This window comes from Physcomitrium patens, chromosome 12 (genome assembly GCF_059467195.1).
Source record: "Physcomitrium patens ecotype Gransden chromosome 12, ASM5946719v1, whole genome shotgun sequence".
NCBI classification, from domain to species: Eukaryota; Viridiplantae; Streptophyta; class Bryopsida; order Funariales; family Funariaceae; genus Physcomitrium; species Physcomitrium patens.
Window position 1 is genome coordinate 3158992 of NC_143421.1, and position 22790 is coordinate 3181781.

Consider the following 22790-nt stretch of genomic DNA (forward strand, 5'->3'; position numbering starts at 1 on the left):
ATATTTTAAAAATAAAATGATAGAATTTGGAATATTTCAAAGTTTAATTTGTAAACTCAATAATATATATATATAATTTTCTCATAAATAAAAATAAACGTATTTCTATTAAATGCACATCGAGGGCATCTTCGTGCAACCAAACACATGAAAATTGTGCAAAAAAGTGCTCATCAAAAAAGTCCTCATCAAACCCTCAAATTATTCTTTGATGTATTTAGTTGATCACCACTTCATAAGCCTGTTGGAACATCCTCCAACTTAAACAAAGGATTATGCTTACAAATCATGTATGTCTCTTCACATTAACTGGGTCTCATGCTTTCGTCGAAACCCATGGAAAGGTAAACTTCTATGCATTATGCAACTGTATCGAATGTACTAGATCCAGCACAGAAACACAAACACACACGCACACACTTGAGCTATATGAACTCCCTCCGATGCAAACTGGTATTTCACCCCAACAATGAAGAAAGATCAGCAGCAGCAACCAAAGCAAAGTAACAAACTAAGTAATGGTGATGGAGAATTAAAGCTCCTTGTTGTACCTCAAGATCTTGCCATTGCCTGGAAGAAAGATTTTATTGCAACAGCCCAATCCAACAAGAGCAGCAGCAGCAGCAGCACAGGACCACAACAACGCAGCATCCAACTATCAGAGAGCATCCATCTCATTCCATGGCCAACGTGGGAAACCCCAACTGATTCTAAGAATGCACCATCCTTTACCCCTCTCTCTGCAGCTTCGTCTTGAGTTTGGAGCTGTTATCAGTACCAGGTGCAGTATGTGTCTTCTCTTTTGCTCGCCCCTTTGCGATTTCTCTATACTAGTCCATCCTCCGAAAGTAACTCTTCATTTAGTTGACACATCAGATATGCCGATCTATGGAATGTTTTTGGCATAAGCTCACATTGCTACAAGCAGCACAGATAGGAAGTTGATACATCAGGAGCACTAACACGGGACGTTCCCAGGTTTGGGTAGCTCACAGGTATACTGTCACTCACATCTACTGGCGTATTTTCAGCTGAAGAGCACGCTGCAGGACCCTTCATATCCCTGGTGTCTCATCTAATGGCACCTCCAGGTGCGAGAGCCTTCTGGAGTGTACACAAACTTCGACGATTTTATCTGGTCGGTAAAATATCGTATCCATGATAGGTTAACTCTCACCATATGACAAGACCTTCTACCCAAAACAGGACACGCTAGAACGGTTCTAGAACAGCAGCCGTTCATGCTTTGCTCTAGAGTGTGATTATTCACGTTTCTAAGACAAGCAATTTTCATGAGCTCGAATCTAGATTGAGCCGTGTGAGATACCGTGAAGTGACATCCTCAATGCTTGTCTATTGATTTCTCTCAACATCGTTCGTATAAACATGAGCTCCCAGTAATTAGAACTCCTGGAGCACGAACACTTAGTGAAAATCAGCGTTCATCTGAAGAGCAATCAGCAGAGCCAGTAAGTCATTCCCTGTGCACAATGTTAAAAGGGGCAGCTTATGATGCCATCGAAGGGATTATTCAAGTCCAAATAAAACCACGATTAAGTGGATCCCAACACTGCACAGTAATTGATATGAAAAATATACTGTTGTAGAGCCCTCCGAGTCAAGCTTCATAGTTATCATCCAAGGTTGGCCCTAAGAATTTGGATAAACGTACGTTCAGCCTCCATGAAACTGCGCTTTCCTATGAAGGGGCTCGGAAGCTCTCGCCCCCTCGGAAGCTACCGAAGTCAATAAATCTGCGCATTGACTCGGTCCTTACAGCGGGGTGCTTTTGGCGTCGATGAAAGTGCACAGCGCCTCCGACCAAGGCTGAAAGAACACATGCACCAGCGAAGGTGCCAGCAATGATCCAAATCTTCGTTTTGCTCGACAAGCCATTCGGGTTGGGACCCATATATGTCTGCAAAAGCATTCGCATGAGAAGATGCTTACAAAGCGGGTAAACTAATAAGATTGGCTACCAAGTGAACTATCGACGGAGCTTGGTGAGAGCTTGATGGAATCGCCTTTCGTGACATTATTTGAACAAGATAATCAGAACCAAGTTAGTTACAGTGCACATAGATATTATAGAAAGAGAAGCATACCGAATTGGGTCCATATTCGCTACCAGGTGGTTTCAGCAGTTGCAACCCGACCAAACTGCCATTCATTATCTCGCCCTTAACCTGCACATGATTTATGACTTTACTTACATGAGATCATTCCAACCAGCCTGTTTCAAGAGTTGGGTGCAAATCACTGAGCTAAATAAATACAAGAACATGTAAGTGGCTTTGATAGGCCCACCTCCCAGTACGCAGGTGTAAGCGACATGAGATCATATTGAGGAACCTGTGCCACTACGCTCCGACTTCCAGAGGCAGGGTCAAATGAGACTATACCACTGCACCCCTCAAACTTTAGAGTGCCAAGACCGGAACTGTTGAGCGCTTGAAAAACGTTCTCTTTAGTCACAGATAAATTTGCCTTGATGAGATTATCGACAATGTGGAAGTAAGTTTGCACAGCGTCAATTAACTGAGGCACATAAGAACGGGTTCTATTCTTTCCTTCAGAGGGAAAACCAGGATATTTTTTGGATTTCCAGTAAGAATAAAACTTCTCACAAGCAGGGTTGTTGAGGTCACCACCTGAAACAGTAGTTAACATTAAAAAGTCACGTTTGAGCATTGGAATTTGTTTTCTAAAATGGAAAATTTCACGTCTTTGCCATCAAACAGTAACACTCTTAGTCACATTCGAAAAGGAGATCTCCTTTCAGAGAATTTCTCCCAACATTCGAAAAGATCTACACACTGCATCTAAAAAACGTCCTCACTAGCTACTTTTGTTTGAAAACAAATCGCTTCAAATGTCGATCAGTTAAGAAACCATAATTCAATGGATCCGAGATTTATGATCGTCGTGGCATTCGATAAAATATTTTTTCAAACCAGTCAATGGTTAAAATGGTTAAAAAGGAACTCAATGACAGACGAATTTTAGATGACACTTACCATGAGGAGATATTCCAATTTCTCCCTGCAAAGCGCTCACTAAGTTGGGATCTGCAATAGGCAATCAAAATTTCCAAATTCAACGCCAGAAACGAATCTTTAAGTTCCACATGAGTATTACAGCTTGGTAAATTCAGCCTTTCGACTACAGGAGTATTTCAGGAAGAAAGAGCAACACCTGTAGAATTGTCTTGTGGATCAAATGCAGTAACTCCATCTGTCCCAAAGTACCAAAATGGCCATCTTATCCTATCCTGTTCCAGGAGGGGAAAGCAGGTTTTCATACCTCTGATCGATCTCAAGGCAAAGATAAGTTCCACAACATGAACACTGTAGTAAACCAATCTCGAATCTATAATTAGATGATAGACCTCTTCCGTACCAATTTATACGCAGCTTTCCAAATCTCATAGGCTTGAATGGGTTGCACAGCCATGACTACAAACTCGTCCTTTCCAACTTTATCAAGAACACCAGCAAGCTCAGTAATATCAAGAGTCGAATTAGCTCCTCTGTGAAGAAGGAAAGTATTTATGGTTGCTAAGTTACCTACCGCCTGCACAAAGTCAACAACATTCTGAATCACACTAATACTGCCCTGGGGCCAGAATGGTCACTAAGCACAGAGACCGAAGGCATACAAAGATAATAACACGGATGCACTTAACTCCGATAAAATGGGAACATGACTAACTCCTGGTGCTTCTGCTTCCAGCATGAGGACGCGATGTAAAACAGACTAATGCACACATACAGTATGACAAATGGAGTAGTACTTACATCAACGATCTCTGAACCCAAATTCATGCTGTAATAATGCTGAGTTGTCAACACCGTGAGACGTTTGATTTTCAATTGTGACACCTGAGACCAATCTCATGTTACGATCACATGCTATAAGATAATAGGCTAGTTTAATTCTCTCCATACGAGAAGTCCAAACCATCGAAACTTGAGGTATGAAACACTTACGCTGGCTGCGATGGCTGCTGCTTGATGCCTATCACTAAAACTGCATCAAGACAAAACCAGTTGCGCATCAGTACACCAAGCAATGCATCAACCGAATTACGCTTGATCCAAGCTTATCCCATAGTGATAACAATGTTATGCTTCAGGTGCGGCGTTCACTTGTCAGTGCACAGGAAAATGAAAGCTTGGTGGAAATCTCACACGGTGCGGAAAAATGTTGGAAAGTTATCTCGATTTGAGAGGCTTTCTGAAGTGGCAGCAAATGAGACAAGCGGATAATTGTGTTCCACAAAAGCTCTACCAGCGGACATAGCTGCATCAGTACAAGCAGGGCCAACTGCACCAATCAAAGGTGGAACTGTTGTCGGCCGGAGAAGTGACTCGGCAGCCTGCTGACCCAGTTGCCAGTCACATTCAGAGCTTTTCAGAGTCGAGACCATTGTATAAGGTCTATTCTCCGCGTTAAGAACTTCCATGGCCACTTGAAATGCTGAATTCCTGTCAAGACCGCCGAGTAGAGCAAAATTTTAATACTGTACGGTATGAGAGGGGTGTAGGTGGGGGATTGTCGAAAAGCCTTCCATAAGAATCATCGCTACAACGACCTCTGAAAACAAACATTAGTAAGAATCTCTTAGGCTACTATTTGTAATTCATGGACTTGAGCACAAGAGGCAGAACTCACCATTCAATGGCCAGGTTGGTGGGAATGATGGAATCTGGAGAAGGCGACAGAAAACCTATTCTGTAGGTTATGTTTTGAGGGTCTAGTGCTATTACTCCTCTTAAGCACATGCATAAAACTACTACATGAAGAGTCGCCGCAAGTTTTCCATTTCTCGCCATCGCATCTACCCTTCAGAATGCTTCCCACGAAAACAACGATTTTGAAATCTTGAGTTTTCTTGTAGAGGATTAAGAGAGCCCTAACATTGAATATTGTTTAGAGGGTCGCTGCGGAGGAAACTGAAATAACCGAACTCTCTGCTTAACTTGGATATTTTTCTGTCTACATCTCTGTGCAACTCAGTTCTTGAATCTGAAAATGTGAACAAACAGCTGAACACTGTCAGAGCATCGGCAAGAACAGTCCTCGAGGTACTAAGAACAGTTTCTGCAGGGGGTTCCTCAAGCAGAGGGAATGTGAGTGATAAGCAACACTTGAGCAAGAAAAAACTGCCTGAATATAACCAAAACAACGCAAGCTCAGAGAAGAGAGCCACAGAAACTACAGACAATGAAGTCACAATCACAACCAATCGAGAACGTAAAACCAGGAATTTCTAAAAATGCATTCAACTACACAAGTCACGCCACTGATGCCGAAGATAATGAGCTGGACGATGAGCACACATTTCGGCCACAAATGTGTAAGACAAAAAAAAAAGAAAACTACACTCTTGAGAGCACAGTAAACATGGAACTCTACTCCGAAAGAACAAAACGGCGTAGGAACTATTGAAGGCAATGCGCACAAGCTTGTTCACTTCAGCAAAGGCTTAAGCCTGCGTTTCCCTTCAAAACAATCGGGCAGAGGTGTGCAGCGGAGAGGTTATAAGGTTCAGAATCATTTAACGGATTCAGTACCAGGTAATCAGGGAAGAGAATCGGTTGGGAAAAGTGCCGAGGCATTCTACTTTCAACCACACTGCGAGCCCCAACTACTCAGCTCCGATCACACGTGTGGACACTCTGCGATGCAATGCAGCTGAGAAAGCTGGGAACAAATGTGATGGGTGCGACCATTGTTTAGTAAGCGTTGCAAAAACGCACTTACCAAGATAACCTCAAACTTGTTTAGGAGGAACTGGGGAGTAAACTGAGTGAGTGGAGAACAAGCAGGACTGAAATATGCATGATGTTTGGAGCTAAAACTCGTTTAAAGTTGCGAATGGGGGGGGGGGGGGGGTTGTGTGACTGATTTTACCAAAAAATAATAATACATAAAAGAGCTGGTAGACCCAAAGAGATTTGAACTTTTCTAATAAGTCTGACAGGCACAAGAAAATGCATTTATTCTTGCTGGCAATTTGAGCGGCTCTGCGAGCAAGGAGAAACAGAACAAATGCTAATCCTACCCGAAAAGCACCAACATTCTGTCAATCATTTACTAAAGTTGATGCCCGTTTACTTCTGAACTCATTCACTAGGTCTGGCCGGCATTCTATGTAGTATTGTTTTTACGAAATGCATTCGCCCGAATCCCGCTTTCCCAGCTGCAGCTCAACCGCGCGTCATCGACATCTCGCGGCGTTTGTCCCACTCGTTTGCATCATGCTGCAGCATCTCATTCGATTCTAATTTCACCTTGTTCTTCTGGGACGAGGCCTCAAATTTTGTAATTTAATGGGAGGGCCTTACATGTACTCCCCCACCCATAAACATACCGTGGCAATTAAAGTTGACGTTGAATATACTCACGCTCACGTGCATGTGCAGGCGCTCCCCTCCTTCCTTTCACGGCACTAAACCCATATTGATGTTTCAAATCCTCATTGGTCGCTGGTCCCCGCGTCCCTGCCACCATTACTGCTGCTGCAGTGCTTCGTAACACAGCAATTGAAATCTACTTAAGTGAAACACTGTTTGTTCCGCTTGTTCGATGCAACAGTCGATACATCGAATCAGCATGACTTCCAAATGGCTCCACCTCGTCTATGGTTACCACAATCTCGATAATTGAATCATGGGTATCAATGAACGGGGAGATTTTCACTCTTTTTTTTTCTTTCTTTTTTTTTTTTTTTTTTTTTTTTACTTCCGACCGAGTTTATTTTCGGATAAGGATCCTGCGCTGAATTGTTAAAGAGAAAGTTACGAAATGTAACGCAGGAGGAACCCATTGATTAGGGGAAGGGTGGATATTAATTAGGGCTTGTTCGAAAGCTGCCCACCATTTTCCTTTTCGAGAATAAGCAAGTTTGTTCTCTTCATGATGCCGAAGAGAGTTCATTTGTGTTGTCCTGCCATGACCGCAGTTGCCGACCGTCCCGCACAATCGTACGCCCCTCTTACAGCATCCCCATCCGTGCTTTCTGCACCAAGGCCCCTCCAAGCAGAGCTCGTAAGGACAGATTGTGGGCCCATTAATTCAAGTCACCAACCCGTGACAACACTCTTTTCCCCTTGACTCAATCAATCTCCATCCTCGAAGAAATCTCTTCCTTCAAGTCCGTGAAGGTCGAGCAACAGGGGGATCAGAGTGCTGTGTGCTCAGCATACATGAGAAATGGTCTCCTTAAACTGGATCCTATTTCACAACAGAACTCGGTGCGCATGGAGGATGAGCTGCGATTTGAGTGCCGTTGTACAAACAAGTTATACTACAGCAAACTCACCTCATATTCACTCTAAAAAGGGTTATTGTCCACATTGGCATGCCGACACGGCGAAACTGCGCACTGGTATTTTTACATTCAACTCTAGAGTACTGATGAAGCAAGACAGTTTATGACGGTTAATGAAAGAGAGCCACAACTTGGAGATGCGGCTTGTCACTCTGTGGAAACATTGGAGGGTTTCGGACGCTAAGGATCACGATTAGAACATGGGTTTTAGCGCCTCGTTGTTGTTGCTGGTGCAGATGTCGGTGTATTTGATGGTGCCGAAACACCACTCACACTTTTGGAGTGTGATTCAAGTAGGTGTTTTTGATGGTGCCGAAACACCACTCACACTTGATCTCGGAACCAAGCCAACTTGCACTAGCTTATGGCAGTTGACGGCGTACATTTCATGATAAGAATTTGTGGGAGCACCCGAATAGAAGTGAAGTAGAGAATCCAAACATCTGTTGACTAAAAAAACCTGCAAGAGTAGGGTAAGATGTACAATGTACAACTTATGCTCCCCAACACCACCAGCTTCATCTGAAGAGAGAAGTGCAAATGACATCTCATTGACTGACTTTACCTCCAAATTGAGCTGCATACCGGGCTACCAGGACACCGCTACCACCAGCTATAATGGCTACCAAATCTTAGTCATAATGAGTAGGGTCTTTGTAAGATCCATTTTCTCCAGTTGTAGATATATCCCTAACATCAAAGGCTAGTCGCATTCAAACAACCTGCGAATTCTATGGTGAAACACCCAGACACAGTTCTAAAAGTAGGCAATGCTTCACTGAATCGAATTAGTGAAGATTTATACAACATAAATCGAATTAGTGAAGATTTATGAATCATCGAATTCATGAACGAGAATTCACCACCTCCCACATTACTCATTCGTGGAAACCCTATCTTCACTTTCAGTTGAGACTGTTTACAGTTAAACCGTAGTAGTATCTAAAGATCCAACTAAGACCCAAAACTTAATCAACACAGCCACGTTTCAGAAAACATGTTTTACTCATCGATCATCGAACTACGCGCATTCAGAAACAGGATTTCACCTAAACCCCAAATATGGAGGTAGTTACGAGATCAAAATGACAACAATTCTCGTTAGAACCAAATTGAATGTGATAAGCCAAAGCTTGAGGATCACCGCTTAAAATTAACAATCAAGAATTATACTCCGATTGAACTACAGTAAGGTAAAGGGTAATCTACACGGAATACATTGCTGCTCTATTAGTTGGTGTATAGGCTCTTTTCTGGTATGGTTGCTGCTGGAACAGACTCTGTATCATCGTAAAACAGCGACACAGCACAATACATTCACCATTCAATTTTAAAATTCAGATTTACGCACCCTGTACTCGAATCACACTCCAAAAGCTCACATCCAAACAATTCAAGACTACAGCACAGAACATTCACGAGCTGAAGAATTACACAGCCAACACCCGCCGCAAAAATTCGTTCAGATAATGTATGAACGTATTCGTGACGTACCAGGATAAGCTCAAACACAGCTTAACCATGCACGCACGTTGTCTCGACGCACTCACTGGTTCCAACCGCGATTGCCATCTCACTCCTCTGCCAAAAAGCGCGCCGACCTAAAACACTACACCACGTTAAATTCCACCTCATGTGTGGTCCATTTCCCTAACTCCCCACTCCCTAACGCTCCAGCAGCATCCCCACCCCATCCCTACACTCGACACTGAAAAAATCTCACGACTCCATCCACAACATCAAAAGCACAAACAAAACCCGAGCCAAAAATCGTTCCACCTTACTAACCAATCCTCAAACCTCCTCAAAAAATATATATATATATATGTATATATATATATATTAAAAAAAAAACAAAAAAAAAAACGTCCACCGATCTAACTGACAAAAAACTAAAAGCATGAGAAGATCGATCGAGAGCGCGAGCTTGAAACGATTACCTGGGCCCGGAAACAGCAACAAGCAACTTCGCAGACGAGGTGAGAGACGGCAAAGCGAAGCTCAGCAAACAAGCAGCAGCGGGAACCCAAGCCCGTGGGAAAGTAGAGCACCCAACACCGAAGAGTGCAAGGACCAATGCTGACCTGTCAAGGAGCAAGGGCCCACAATATCTAGAACACGTCATCCACTCCTTCAAAAGCGCGGGGGCGAGTCGCTTCAGTAAGTCACTACAAAATGCCGCCAAAGCCCGGAGGGTTTCCGCGGGAAAGGGCGTGGCCACGTCAAATTGGGGCAACATGGCTGGTTTGGCGGCCGGATGGGTGGGTGCTTAGGAATTGCGTTCGTCCTCGTAGGATCGGTCATGGGGTCGATTTTTCCCGGAGGCGCGGTCCCACTGGTAGCTACGCCGGAGCCCTATAGTGAGTGGCTTGCAGCTGTTGCTGCTTCTTTTGGGCCCCACTTTGCTGCAACACGGTCGGCTTCGCTCAGATAAGAGCTGCAGGCAAGCAGGCCCTTTCTAGCTTCAAGAGTTGTGTAAGTTGTCTTCACTTTCACGCGCACAGTGGCTTTGGTACGGGGATCAGTGAACAATGTCATTAAGCAAGCAAACCCATCACCGACCTTTTGGACTGCTTTGACAATCGCCTGTTTGGTCGGCAGGTTATGACAGTAGCGTTTATTATGCACCATAAGAAAAAAGGAACTCCGATATCTAGGCAAAAGGAAAAACCCAACAGCAACTGGCTTACTGGACTCGGTCAAATTCCTTCTAGAATCCAGCAGAAAATGTGCTCAACTCCATCGTCGAATTCCGATCCTCCACATGGTGAAAGTTTGTCATGGGGCATAACAGGTCTGTGATATGCGAGCAGCCTATTCTATTCTGAAACGAATGTTTCCATGAGAGTGTGTGCTCACGGAGACAGCAGGTGATGTGAAGTCTCACTGTGGGTCACTTCACTGCAGATTCACATTATCTGTAGTGGTGGCGAGCAAAGGCTGGATAAACACTCGTCGCAATGGGGGAGGGGTGGAAGTTTCGAGTTGTGAAAGACTGGTTGGTGGATTTGTAGTCAAGGAAAAGAGTTACTTACACTGCCTGCTTTGGAAATAGAGTGACCAGGCTAAGGGTATTTGAATCAGTGGGTAATCCTGGACACGCATGGCTACTTACCCTTTTCAAAACGACGACGTAAGCTGCGCATGGTTGAAGTCAACGTGGAAAGCGAAGTTCGTTATGGTGTGTTAGGAAGTGTGGTTTTGAAGAGGTCTATCCTAATCTTTTTGGGAGTCTCAACTCATATCTTAAACCGGGATCTCATCAATCACCCCCTCCCCTAACTGAACCGAATTCACCTGCGTGCTTTAAAAACCATCCCATCACTCCAGCTCGAAACCAAACTTAGCCAGTTGCTGGTTTGAATCGTCCCTCGGGACGGCATGTGTGTCGACGAGACGGGGGGGTTGGAATGAGGATTGGTGTCGTAGTCGTCATTGTAATCACTTGTCTGTTTCTGCATCGTTCACTGCTTCCTGTCCACGCCTTGTTCACTGCATCATTCCAGAGATTTTGGATAACTTTGTTTCCCTTGGTAGGTCGCTGGTGAGAGTCTGCCTGTAAGGTAGGAAAAGTCGCAATCTTTGCCAAAATCAAATTGCTTCTGTATAGAAGTAGTCTGGTGTAGTCAACTAGTTTTTTCCTGCATAGAGCCGCCTGGGGCTTTAATTGCTGCTTGTTACGAATCCTAGTCTTTCAAGAAGAAAGGGAAACAAGTGGAGGTGTTTGTTTTTTTCGATTACCTTAAGCTTTTGTGGTTTTTTCGTTGGTGGAGTGTGGTTATTACTAGCCGCAGCTTCGAAAAGCAATTTGATTGCGCAAGAATAAAGATGACGAGAGGAAACCAGCGGGAGAGGGACCGGGAGAGAGCTGCAGCGAGAGCCAAGCAGACTAAACAGCGAGACGACGGATTGACACCTGATCAGCGTCGCGAGCGCGACGCTAAAGCCCTGCAGGAAAAAACGGCAAGGAAGATGGGAGAGCAAGGAGGGACGAGTTCTGGTCAATCATCATCTTCATCGTCGTCGTCACAAACCACTAAGAAATGATCATCAACTTGAAAGAGTCAGCAAGGAATGTCAACAACACACTTCGCTTGCGTTGCTTCTAATTTTTCCCCGTGCGATGCATGTCAAGTAGAGTTAGTATCCCCATGCTTGCAGGTTTGACGACTTCGCGTAGTTTAGATCCGGTAGAATATGATCGATTGACTTCTAGTGCCTGGTTATTTCTCGGAGGAAAGGATGACAGTTCTGCACTAATTTTAAAAGTGTACAACCTTTTTAGTAACTTTTGCCTGCATCGCATTAGGGGTGTGATACCCTTCCGCTGTGATCGTTGTGTTCTGTGACTTTCTGCAATAAATGCTTTCACCGTCTCTCCACAGGGTGCCTTTAAAGCCTGCCGTGATTCATAGCATAGGTTTTCTCTATGTCATGACAATTATCTCATGAATAACGCACTTCGTGGACAATCTTCGAACCCGTTTCTCGTGCGCTCAGGATATGAATACAGCTCAATGACATTCTCTTCCAGCAGATCGTTATATAATCAAAGCCAGTTATACTATTTCGCTCTGGCAATAAAAGCCATAGCAGGATCTAACAACCGCTTCACGATCCAATGGAGACCAAATTCCTTCGATCCGCGGCATCCAAACACTTCGATCTAGCCTCTCTCTCAATCGTCACAAACAATGCACAAAACCATGTCTGAAACCAACTTCATCTCCAGCATTCTGACATCGATTCTGGCATCGAAACCACTAAACGATCCCTTGTGGAGAAACATGAGGTTGCTGAGTTAGTCGATGCACCCCTGGACTGGACCAGCTTCTGTGGGTGCAGTGCTGCTCACTAATTCAAGCAATACAAGATACATCGATTCGGTGCAGAATGAATGAGCTCATTACAACCGAAAACCTCAAATTCGGCAACACTTTTCTATCTGAACATCTTCTGGGTTGTGCATGAGATCTGTGGGCACATCTACAATGGTGAGAATGGCATTGTAATCTGCAGCCCCGTTTCATGAATGTAGAAATCAATGGAGATAAAACGGAGTTTGATTTTTAGTATTAGCAAGCAAATGAGGATGTAGGTTTACATTGCAACTACAGGAGCTTATTTTATATACTGTTGAGCAAAGTTTCTTACAATGTGAATTAAATCATTTTCTGTGTGTTCATTCAGTTTTGAAACGCATGTTAATTTTGCTTAACAGACATGAGCTGGACCTTTTATACATTCATGAATGGAGGAAATGAGGTTATGCTTTAAATTTTTTTAAACTAGGATGTTTTGTATAAAATTCAAGCAAATAGTGATGAAAAGTATTGTGACGTGTTTCAGTTTTTTCTTTGTTGACAACGAAACAAATGATAAAGTTTTTCCTTGGTTTTTGAATCACATACCAATATTTGCTTACATTCTATGTTTGTTGTAGTGTTGGAAGTTTTGAAAGATTATTTTTGATGTCATGGTGGTGTGAATGATTGATTAAAAACAAATTAAAAATTCAATATTAATACTATTCAAATTCCCATTTGATAACTGATTTTCTCTTTTCAATACTGAGAATCCAGTCAAGTTACAGTCAAAGATGAGATGAGAAACACTCTATCAAATAATTCTCTCTCTCTCTCTCTCTCTCTCTCTCTCTCTATATATATATATATATATATATATATATTTACACATAAATAATACCATCAATTCTTTTTAAAAGTCAAATTAAGTTGGACTTTAAATTTTATAAAATTAGACTTATATCAAACAATGTACACACAAAAAGTAAGTACATGCACCGTTTACTATTATTATTATTTGCATGCACATTCTTAGCATTAGATTTTCTTTTCTTTTCTTTTGGTAATAAGAATATGGTACTGATCAAAACATTAAAAACTGCTTTTCTCATTTTAGATTCTCTCTTATATTTACTGATATTCTACATATCATACTGATATGATTTATACATATTAAACTGATATTATCCATATTATAGATTGATATTTGTAAAAAATGTTGTATCCAACTTTTTATTTATTATGGGAGTTACACTAACAATGTAATGTGGAGATGTTGCACTTTTTTACTTTTCCACAAAACATATGAATAGTAAAAATGACAATAATAGGGAAATGTTGTTTTATGAATCTTTTGGAAAACATGTATCTAAGTAGTGATCCAAGAAGTCATTTACAAGATAAGATGTCTCCAATCTCAAGGGAGAAATTTATTAATTAAAAAAAAATCAATAAAATCAATAAAAATAAAAAAAATAAAAAACATGAAAACCAAATCTTTCTTTCATCTTGTCTCCATGACTCGTCATCCTCTATTTGCAAACAACCCATAGTTTAAATCACTAATCCTTATTATTATTATTATTATGATCATTATTATACTTTATTTCTTGTGTTTTGGATTGCTTTTTTGTCCTATGTGAAGACAGTTGTGCGTGGGCTTCGAGGAAGCTTCGTAATGTCGTTGGGAAAAGAGAAGATTGGATGAGCATGATCTGATTAGTAAAAGACACTGCCAGAGAAAGATGGTGAGAAAAAGAAGAAAGAATAAGGAATAAAGAAAGAAGGGACCTTGCTTGCTTTTTGTCCATTCTTTTCTTTCTTCATTTTGAGGCTTCAAAATTGTGATAATTTTCACAGCATTTTTTAAAATTACTCGTGATGTTGTGCAGTTGATTTTATAACTGCATGGTCAAATAGTCACTGCAATTTTTGATATAAATATACTAGAAATTAAACAACCATGTATAAATATTTTTAAAAATACATATATATATATATATATATATGTTATTAATTAATTTGGCTGCAATCAGTATTAATTCATTCTTGAAAAAAAATCATATATATGTATATATAAAGATATTATTGTATTTCTTAATTGTACACTTATTTGGTTAAATTATGTATATTTGTGCCTTATGTAATTTACAACTTCAATGAATGGAAATTCAATAAATTACGCAAGGTGATAAATCAAGAAGGATAGACCATTAATAGTCAATGTGTAATGGTAAGGCTAAAAGGTGGTGACATGTATCTAGTTTACTAGTATAGTTCTTCTTAAGGGTGCTAGATATTAAGAATCCAATTCTCCTAATATCCTACTTTTATTTTTCATTTTTTATTTTTCCATGTACTTCAATGGAGTCCATGCATTCCTATGGAGCACTTGTCTCCTCCTTTGATGCCTCTTTTACAAGCAACCTCTAATAGAGGATTAATATTCTTTATAATAATGTTGAATAGACAAGTTGAGTGCATTGGAGAGTAGTTGCAATGATCATGTGAAGGTATCAAAGATCCTTGTTATAATAAAAACCAATTCTTTAGATAATTTTTTTTTTTTTGTCAAGATGCTACAAAATTGTGCAATAAAAATCAACTATAATCATTATAAAACAAATTAAAAATGTTCAATGAATCATTTGTTATTCATAGGAAAATCCTCAACAATTCTTCCATGTTCAATGCAAATCTTTAAGTTTTACCAAATACACCCAAAAAAAAACATCTAATTGAGATTGCTTGCATTATTAATAATTTTATATTTAATTTATCATTATTTCATTACTCAAACTATTAAATTTTATCTTTTTTTTATTAACTATAAAAACAACAAGATTATAAATTTAAAATACAGGAATAACTTTAGTTTGAAAAAATATTATTAGCTAAACAAGAAATATAACTTAAGAGATATAAATTATGCAGAGTGAAACTTCATATGAAAATACATTTTATCTTTTTAATATGTTACATCATATTTTTATTTTTAAAATTATTTTATAAGATATATTTAATTTTAAATATATATATATATATATATATATATATATGAATCATATAATTTAAAGTTAAATCAATTATTTACATAGGCATATCAAAGCAAAGTGATAAATTGCTAAATCAATTTAATCAAATATCTTCATAACAAATTATAAACACATATTTTTAGCTTTATTTTAATATTATTTTTTTTCTTTATAATTAATTGGCTTAAATCAAATAATCACTATTTTAAATCATTAAATTTAATAATATTAATAGCTACATTATAATGAATACATTTTTAGTTGATTGATTTAGAAATATTGATTAATTTTACTATATTATTTTAACTCATATTTCATTATTTTTATATCAATATTTAATTTAAAAATAATAGTCCAAATGATAATATTTTTATTTATTTTAATTAATTGTTGATATATCAATGGTTTTAAAAATTACAAAACATACAATTAATTATTAATAACACTTGAAGAAGTATATACAATCTTAAAAAATATCTTTAGAAGATTTAATAATCTACCTATGTATGTTGCTTAATTTTAGAACATAAAGTCAATTTGTATAATTGTTTTGATTACAAAAGATGTCAACTACATCCTTGAACTTAAAACAAATTTCAATCATTAAGAATATTTATATGTGTATAATTTTATATTAAATATTAGTTTATATAGTATATTTTATTTGCATAGTTATCATAAAAAAATTATTAATTTATTACTATACCATTCTAAGTACATAATCTTATTTTTTTTCTTAAAGTTTTTAAGAAATTATTATTTTTTAAATGTTCTTACAATAGATATATAAATTCCTTGTGTTTGAATTTCATTTCTAAAATCTTACAACTACTAATCAATAAATGTGATCACAATTGACTTTTCTCATATAAAATGATATGGCTTAGATAAAACAATTCTTTCATTCTTCTTATTTTTTTATTATTTTTATCAAAAAGATATTTAGGTTGTATTTCTTTAAAAAAGATGCTAAAATATTAATCACATAATATGAAATAAAATTATATAAAGATGGCATTGTTGGCTTCTGCATTATATAAAGATTAATGCTATGGACATACATACTTATTCTAATATTTATTTATATGATTAAGTTGAAGTAGATAAAAATAAATTTATTTTATAATATTTTATATAAAAGCTTTTTATAAGCTTCATAGATGCTACTTTGATTTTATATATTTGTTATTGATTAGTAGATTAGAAACTTGGTCAATAAGTTAATCATATGTTGATAGCTTGTGGAACAACCTAACTATGTGGCGCACATATAAAAAACTTGCTTTGCAAGTTAAGATGCGTATCTTATATAGTCAATACGTTTTGGAGGTCTTATAGGACATTGCGACATAATTCCTAGTTAAGAGTATATATGGAGGCAAGAATGAAGCCTTCTTCACTCTTGTCAATGCATTTTTAGTCCTAAGTTTTATTTCAAGACTATTTAGTTTTCTTGACTTTGACAATAGCCGTTCTAGTTTAATACTAAATAATCTTTAAGTGATTTTTTAATCATTTTGAGTGACACAAGAGTATATTGAGGTTTTTTTTCTTTGAAATTTATGTCCTTAATAATTTAATAAGAGTGCTAACTTATTGTTCTTTTCTTGTTTTAGAAGTGAGTGGATTATCCTACTTCTTTTATTGTATTTTGAAGGTTGCAGATTATCCACCTTTAAACAAACTATTTAATTTTTTAACACCATTTTTTTCTTTAAAGAAAAAAATTATCTCTCTTTGTGAAATTTTTTATTTAGTATTAGAAGTTGCAGATTATCGTCCTCTAATTTGACTTGTAGATTTGTTAAGTTATTTGAAATGGAAGAAAAATCATGGATGCTATACTTGGTAGAAGTGAGAATAGATTTGCAACTATTGTATATGTTTACAAACTTGTCAATACTCTTAGAGTAGAAATTTCATGCATCTTTAGCACCAACCATGAAAACATTAATCCTATGTCTATAGAAGAAGTTAAGAATCTATGGCAAGAAGTTGTATAATTGAAAGAAGCAAGTTAATTGACTTCACAATTAAATCTCAAAAGTTTTGCTTCTACAAGTATGATAGGGACACGAATTAGTATGTTTGATAAGTTTGATGGAACAAGATGAAAAATTTGAGGATTTTGCAACAAATCAAGTTCTATTTAACTGTGTATTTCTTCCAATATCTTGATAGATTTACTCAAGTTGGATTCATAGGCACACTTTTATATGGCAATGTTCTTTTTTAGTTTATACTGTTAATGAAAAAAGATTCACAACTTCTTTATGATTTGAATTTATTCCTAGAAGTATTTATAGCTACATTTGGAGATAATGATCAAGAAAGAATAGTAGAGATCAAGTTTTTATCTTTATGATAAGGATCATAATAAACTACCATATATATTATTGAATTTCAAAACCTTGCTTGCAATGGAGATTGGAATGAAAAAACCCTTATTAATTAATTTCAATATTGATTGAAGGATAACATCAAGGATTTATTATTGATAATATTGAAAGCAAAATCTTTGGAATAATTAATTGCTTAAGCCATTGCAAATGACAATTGATTATTTAAAAGGCGTCAAGAATAAAGATTTAGTTGGAGAGAATTAAGCCAAATAATGATGGTAGCCTCTAAGTTTTTAAAAACTTATTTATCAAAGTTGGAATCAATGCAAATTGATATGATACATTTTGAATTCTTTACTAAGCAAGCAAGGACTTAATATTGTTAAGAAGGTTTGTGCTTATATTATGGAAAAGCTAAGCACACTACTCAATATTATCTAAAAATGCAATGCAATCACAAAATGAAGAGCATGATTGCTAAAAAAGATAATATACAAAAAATGAGTTTCTCCAACTAAAATAGAGACGATGTAGTTGGAATCATGTGCAACACCTAATAAAGATCCTATTCTTTCTTCAGATCCTTCACCTTATTTTATAATAGATGTATATTTTAGACCTAAAAATCATAAAACCTTTATATTATTAGATTCAAAAGTCTTAGCATGTTCTATAGACAAAGACTTTGTCAAGAAATAAAAAATATATTTAGTCAAGAAAACTAAACCTATACATGTAGAAATTATAAATGATTATTTGTTATCTTTTAGAGATGTTATTAATGAGATTGTTCTTTTAGATGTATAAATTAAAGATCATAATAGTATAGTATTATTTAATGTGATAAGATCTTCTTTCAATTCATTTATTTTAAGATTATCATGGTTAAAAAAATATAATCCTCAAATAGATTGGATTTTTTGTAATCTAAAATTTTCTTGTAGTTTAATTCAAAATCTTAATAATGAAGTAAAAATAGATAAGCCTAATACATCCAAATATTTATTAATAGATATAAGAGCTTTCATGCATGAAACAAAAAAAAAGCTCATCTTTTCCTAAATATGCCACACCCATTTTTAATTGTGGAAAGACATCAAGTGGTATTTCTAGCGAGTACAAAGATTTCAAAGACATTTTTGAAAAGAAAAATATAGATATTCTTCCAAATCATCAATTCTATAATTGTTCAATTGATCTACAAGAAAAAATCAACCACTATTTTGACCAATCTATAGCTTATTGTAAAATAAGTTGATTATACTAAAGGAGTATATTCACAAGAACTTAGCTAAGAATTTTATATGCCATTTGAATTTTTATTTTTAATATTTAAGGATATTTTTATTATATTTTTAGAATTATTTTTTTATATATGTATTTCTTTAAGATTAATTTATAATTTCTTTATGTTTCTTTTTCAATCTCTTTGAGATTTCTTTTGGATTTGATTGATTAACATTGTTAAGATTTAATTGGAGTTTATTTAAAATTATATTAGAATTATAGGATCTTATTGTTGTAATTTCTTTTTATCTTTCTTAACTATGTGCTCGATGTATTCTCAAGCAAGACTTCACATAATATGATATATTTAGTGAATCAGACGTGAAAAGCTTGAGGTGGAAGGTATTGAGTTTTAATGGTGGTTATTGGGATTGATCATCCATTTGATGGAAAGAAGATTGATTTTGGAGCTTTTTGAGTTCTTAGAGCTTTGGAGACTATCTTAAAAAACAATGGTAATATTTGGATTATCATGGAGTATTATAGGGCTTTATAGACATATTGGAGTATTTTAAAGTATCATAAGGTATTTATTAGAATATTTCAAGGAATATTTTTGAACATTGTAGAACAAAATGGAGGATGTGTCATCAAGATCTTTGGATAGATTGAATATTTTGAATGGGCCAAATGTTAGTGAGTTTTTTTAAAGCTTTCTGTATATCTATGGAAGAGTAAAAAATTATGTAAGCAATTGAAAAAGGTATCATAAAGGCAATGCAAGGAATCATCAACAAATTTGAGAGGTTTGAAGGGTGATACATGACTAATTTTTTACAAGTTTATACATGTGAGATAGAAACATGCCAAATCTCTAAGGCAAAGATGATTTCAAGCTTCTATTTGGCTATTGAACCTAGGATTCACAAAAAAGTGAAGAAATTACTTTGAAGGGTGTAGAGATATGGTCAAAATTTCAAGAACTTTTGAAAGAAGAGTCTACTGATGGAGATGAGGATAAGATTACCAAGCAAAAGTTTTTGGATTGAATAGAGTTGCAACCAGACCAGCATATGGATCTTTATGAGTTCTTAGAAGAATTTGATAGAAGATTTTATCAACTCTCATTCTTAAAGAGGTGGTCATTAGGTACTTTAAAGATAGAATTTTTTTTAAATGGTCTTGATGATGCCTTGAGAGACAAGATTTTCATGCTTCTTGCAGATAAGTCTACAAAGAGTGATTGTACCAATAATTAGGAGAAGTTGAAGGAAGCAGTGGTTTTTTTAGCAAGGCAAAAAGAAGCACAAGCTAAAAGAGTTGCAATATGGCCTAAAAGATCTTCTACTTTGGCTTCTATGTCATCTTTATCAATGCAAGAGACTAATCTTAAAAAAAAAAAAAAAAAAATAGAAGAGCAAGTGGGAGACTTCAATGGAGGAGCAAATTTTTTGTAGATGAAAGAAATTGGATCTTATACCAAAGGTAGTAAAGGAGAGAACAAATATTCTTTTCAAACTATTACTATAGAAGGCCAAAGTATCCAAAAAATTGAAGATAATATGAAGATTAAGGATTTTGAAACTAATGACAATGCAGTTGGAAGCTATGGCTATTCTACATTGAGTAAGTTTATGGAAGTTGGTGATGGCAATTTAGATGGAGCATCTCTTGGTAACCAAAGAGCATTTTTTACATTTGAATGAGGTGAAGATGTTTTATTCAGTACTTAGATTATATTGAAGAATTTAAAGTTGAGCCTTCAAAAGAGATGGATTATGGATCTACTCAAGGTTATGATTATAGAAGTTATATGAATTAACAACATTATGATATGAAAGGTGGTGGAATTATGCATAGGAATGATGATGAAAGTCAAATTGTATATGGCTATGAAACCACATATGGATTGGATGAAAGAAGTTATGAATTTTTACATGATCATTATAAAGAGGGTTATGACATTGCACGAGGTCATGATACTAAATGTGGTTGTGAAACCACGAAAGATTATTGTGAAAGTTATGAGACTTTTTAAGAGCATGAGATTTTGAAAGGGCATGAGATTTCTCAATATTATGAGGTTATACAATGCTTTGAGACAACAAAAGGTTATGATGTTTCACAAGGATGCATTCAAGAAGATATGAGAGATGTTATACAAGATCATGTGGCAAATAAAGATTATGGAACAAAAGATAAGGGTGCCAAGTCATTGGCTATGATTAAGTTAATTATGAGCACTTTTCTTTTGGACCAAGATCAAGGTTACATAGGTAATGCACATGTAATGGAGACACAATTGGATTTTAATAAAGATAAGGTTCATCATCAAGTATGGAATTCAAGGATTAAAAATCTAGAAAATCTTCAAATATAAAGAAATGAGCAATGGATTTAAAGATTATATGGATATCTTAAATGAAACTTGGAATTAAAGAAATAAGAAAAAAAAATACAAACAAGATGTATATGGCTACATTGAAGAGGTTTCAATTCAGTCTTTTCATTTCAAATTTTTTTATCTTGGCAATGATTTGGTCATATGCAAAGGAGGATATTTCCAAATTACTTGCACATGTAGAGTAAATGAAAACATTGGCATTAAAAAATTAAAAATAAAAATAAAAATAAATTTAGAAAGTACCACTATAAAGTAAGACTATAGAGGTATAAAAAAGGATGTATACTTTCAAGATATAAGTGCCTTTGATTCCAATTTTATTGGTATTAAAATAATAATAATAATAATAATATTTAAAAAAGAATTATGTAACTTAGGAATATTAAAAGATGATGAAAGATTTTTGATATTTATCAAGAAAATGGATTGGAAGATTTTTGGAAAAAATTGCATGTATTGGATTAAAAGATGATGATAAGGTTGTACAAATTCATTCAAAGGAAATTACTTTACGCTTGAAATTTTTTTCAAATACCAAAGATCATTGTGAAGACAAATTATAAAACAATAGACAAGAGAAGAACTTATAGCTATTCAAAATTGACAATTGGAACAAAGTCCAGTAAAAAAAAAACAAAAAAACAAAAAAACATGGTTACAAAACAAGATTCAATTTGATAATCAATATCAACTAAGATCTAAGGCAATTGAAGAGGATTTTGGTCTATAATAGCAGCTTAGACAATCAACATAGTACTTTGAAAAAGTGTTTTAAATGATGGTTTGGACCATTTTTGATAACAATTGTTCATGATAATATGACTTATTCATTACAAAAGCTAAATGGAAGAAGGTTAAAAATACCAATTACAGGAGAACATGTAAAGATATTCAAACAAAGTCAAATGTAAATAAATATAGAAAATTTTATTGAAGACATAAATCTTTCAAGACAACAAGATTATTTTGATTTAAATAGCAAAAATGAAGAAGAAGAATTGGATGAAGACATTGAGAATATAGTATGAATCAAACAAAGTTGGATTATTTGGTTCATACTAAGGAATGCACAGATTCAGAGAAGATGGATGTCATGTTGTAATATAATTATATGGTGAAAGATAATAATATGGAGCTTATTATAGAAGAGCCAAGTTAAAAGATAAAGTAGAAAAATATGGATAAAAGATATGAAGGTATTAAAACTTTTAGTAGTAATGCTACCTTTTTTAGAAAATAACTTCTACTTACTTTGTAGGGCCATAAATAAGGAAAAATAAGGTAATTAAAAAAAAAAGATACAAGCATATAAAGGAGGGAGTTAGGAGTTGGTTTTATCAAAATTTATTTTAAAAGAGACAAAAATTGATACCCGGAGAGGACTGATTATGAACCTAGGTAGAAATCAGACCCTATGGCACAAAACCGAGCCTCAATAATAAATCAAGGGTTTTTTTATTGATCAAAGAGTGAAGTTGGAGAGAAGACTTAATAAGGTTTCTATATGCATTGATTTTGGAGGATTTGACTAGGTAATGAATTTGTAAGAGCTTTGCAAAGTTGATGTTGTTTTTGGTGACTTTGATTTTGGAAAATAAAATAGGGTTGATGTTTTGGGCAATTTCAAGAGTTTGGTAATAG

At 35.8% G+C, this 22790-nt stretch overlaps 3 protein-coding genes across 9 annotated transcripts; 1 reads left to right on the top strand and 2 right to left on the bottom strand.

The window, feature by feature from the left end:
- Nucleotides 1–566: 566 nt before the first annotated feature.
- LOC112289664 (glutamate receptor 3.1) lies at nucleotides 567–5708 on the bottom strand. Of its 3 annotated transcripts, none has more exons than XM_024535070.3 (11): nucleotides 5577–5708; nucleotides 4675–5028; nucleotides 4191–4487; nucleotides 3990–4029; nucleotides 3798–3881; nucleotides 3400–3573; nucleotides 3196–3271; nucleotides 3018–3068; nucleotides 2308–2651; nucleotides 2106–2186; nucleotides 567–1918 (listed from the first exon to the last, which is right to left on the bottom strand). In XM_024535070.3, exons 2-11 carry the CDS (start codon nucleotides 4833–4835, stop codon nucleotides 1700–1702), a joined length of 1527 nt encoding a protein of 508 aa, XP_024390838.1. In that variant the 5' UTR covers nucleotides 4836–5028; nucleotides 5577–5708; the 3' UTR covers nucleotides 567–1699. The 3 variants fall into 3 exon arrangements, with proteins under 3 accessions (XP_024390838.1, XP_090110725.1, XP_024390831.1); XM_090254599.1 differs by lacking the exon at nucleotides 5577–5708 and adding an exon at nucleotides 5465–5546; XM_024535063.3 differs by lacking the exon at nucleotides 5577–5708 and having other exon boundaries at nucleotides 567–1410; nucleotides 1673–1918; nucleotides 4675–5390.
- Nucleotides 5709–5945: 237 nt separating this feature from the next.
- Nucleotides 5946–9582, bottom strand: LOC141046041 (uncharacterized). Of its 5 annotated transcripts, none has more exons than XR_016505692.1 (3): nucleotides 9277–9582; nucleotides 8831–8937; nucleotides 5946–7024 (listed from the first exon to the last, which is right to left on the bottom strand). XR_016505692.1 is itself a non-coding variant. In XM_090254600.1 (2 exons), exons 1-2 carry the CDS (start codon nucleotides 9573–9575, stop codon nucleotides 8910–8912), a joined length of 327 nt encoding a protein of 108 aa, XP_090110726.1. In that variant the 5' UTR covers nucleotides 9576–9582; the 3' UTR covers nucleotides 5946–8909. The 5 variants fall into 5 exon arrangements, 2 of the variants coding, with proteins under 2 accessions (XP_090110726.1, XP_073394044.1); XR_016505691.1 differs by having other exon boundaries at nucleotides 5946–7796; XR_016505693.1 differs by lacking the exon at nucleotides 5946–7024 and adding an exon at nucleotides 8423–8616.
- Nucleotides 9583–10686: 1104 nt separating this feature from the next.
- Nucleotides 10687–11718, top strand: LOC141045994 (uncharacterized). The gene is made up of 2 exons (XM_090254601.1): nucleotides 10687–10899; nucleotides 11110–11718. Exon 2 carries the CDS (start codon nucleotides 11165–11167, stop codon nucleotides 11381–11383), a length of 219 nt encoding a protein of 72 aa, XP_090110727.1. The 5' UTR covers nucleotides 10687–10899; nucleotides 11110–11164; the 3' UTR covers nucleotides 11384–11718.
- Nucleotides 11719–22790: the final 11072 nt, after the last annotated feature.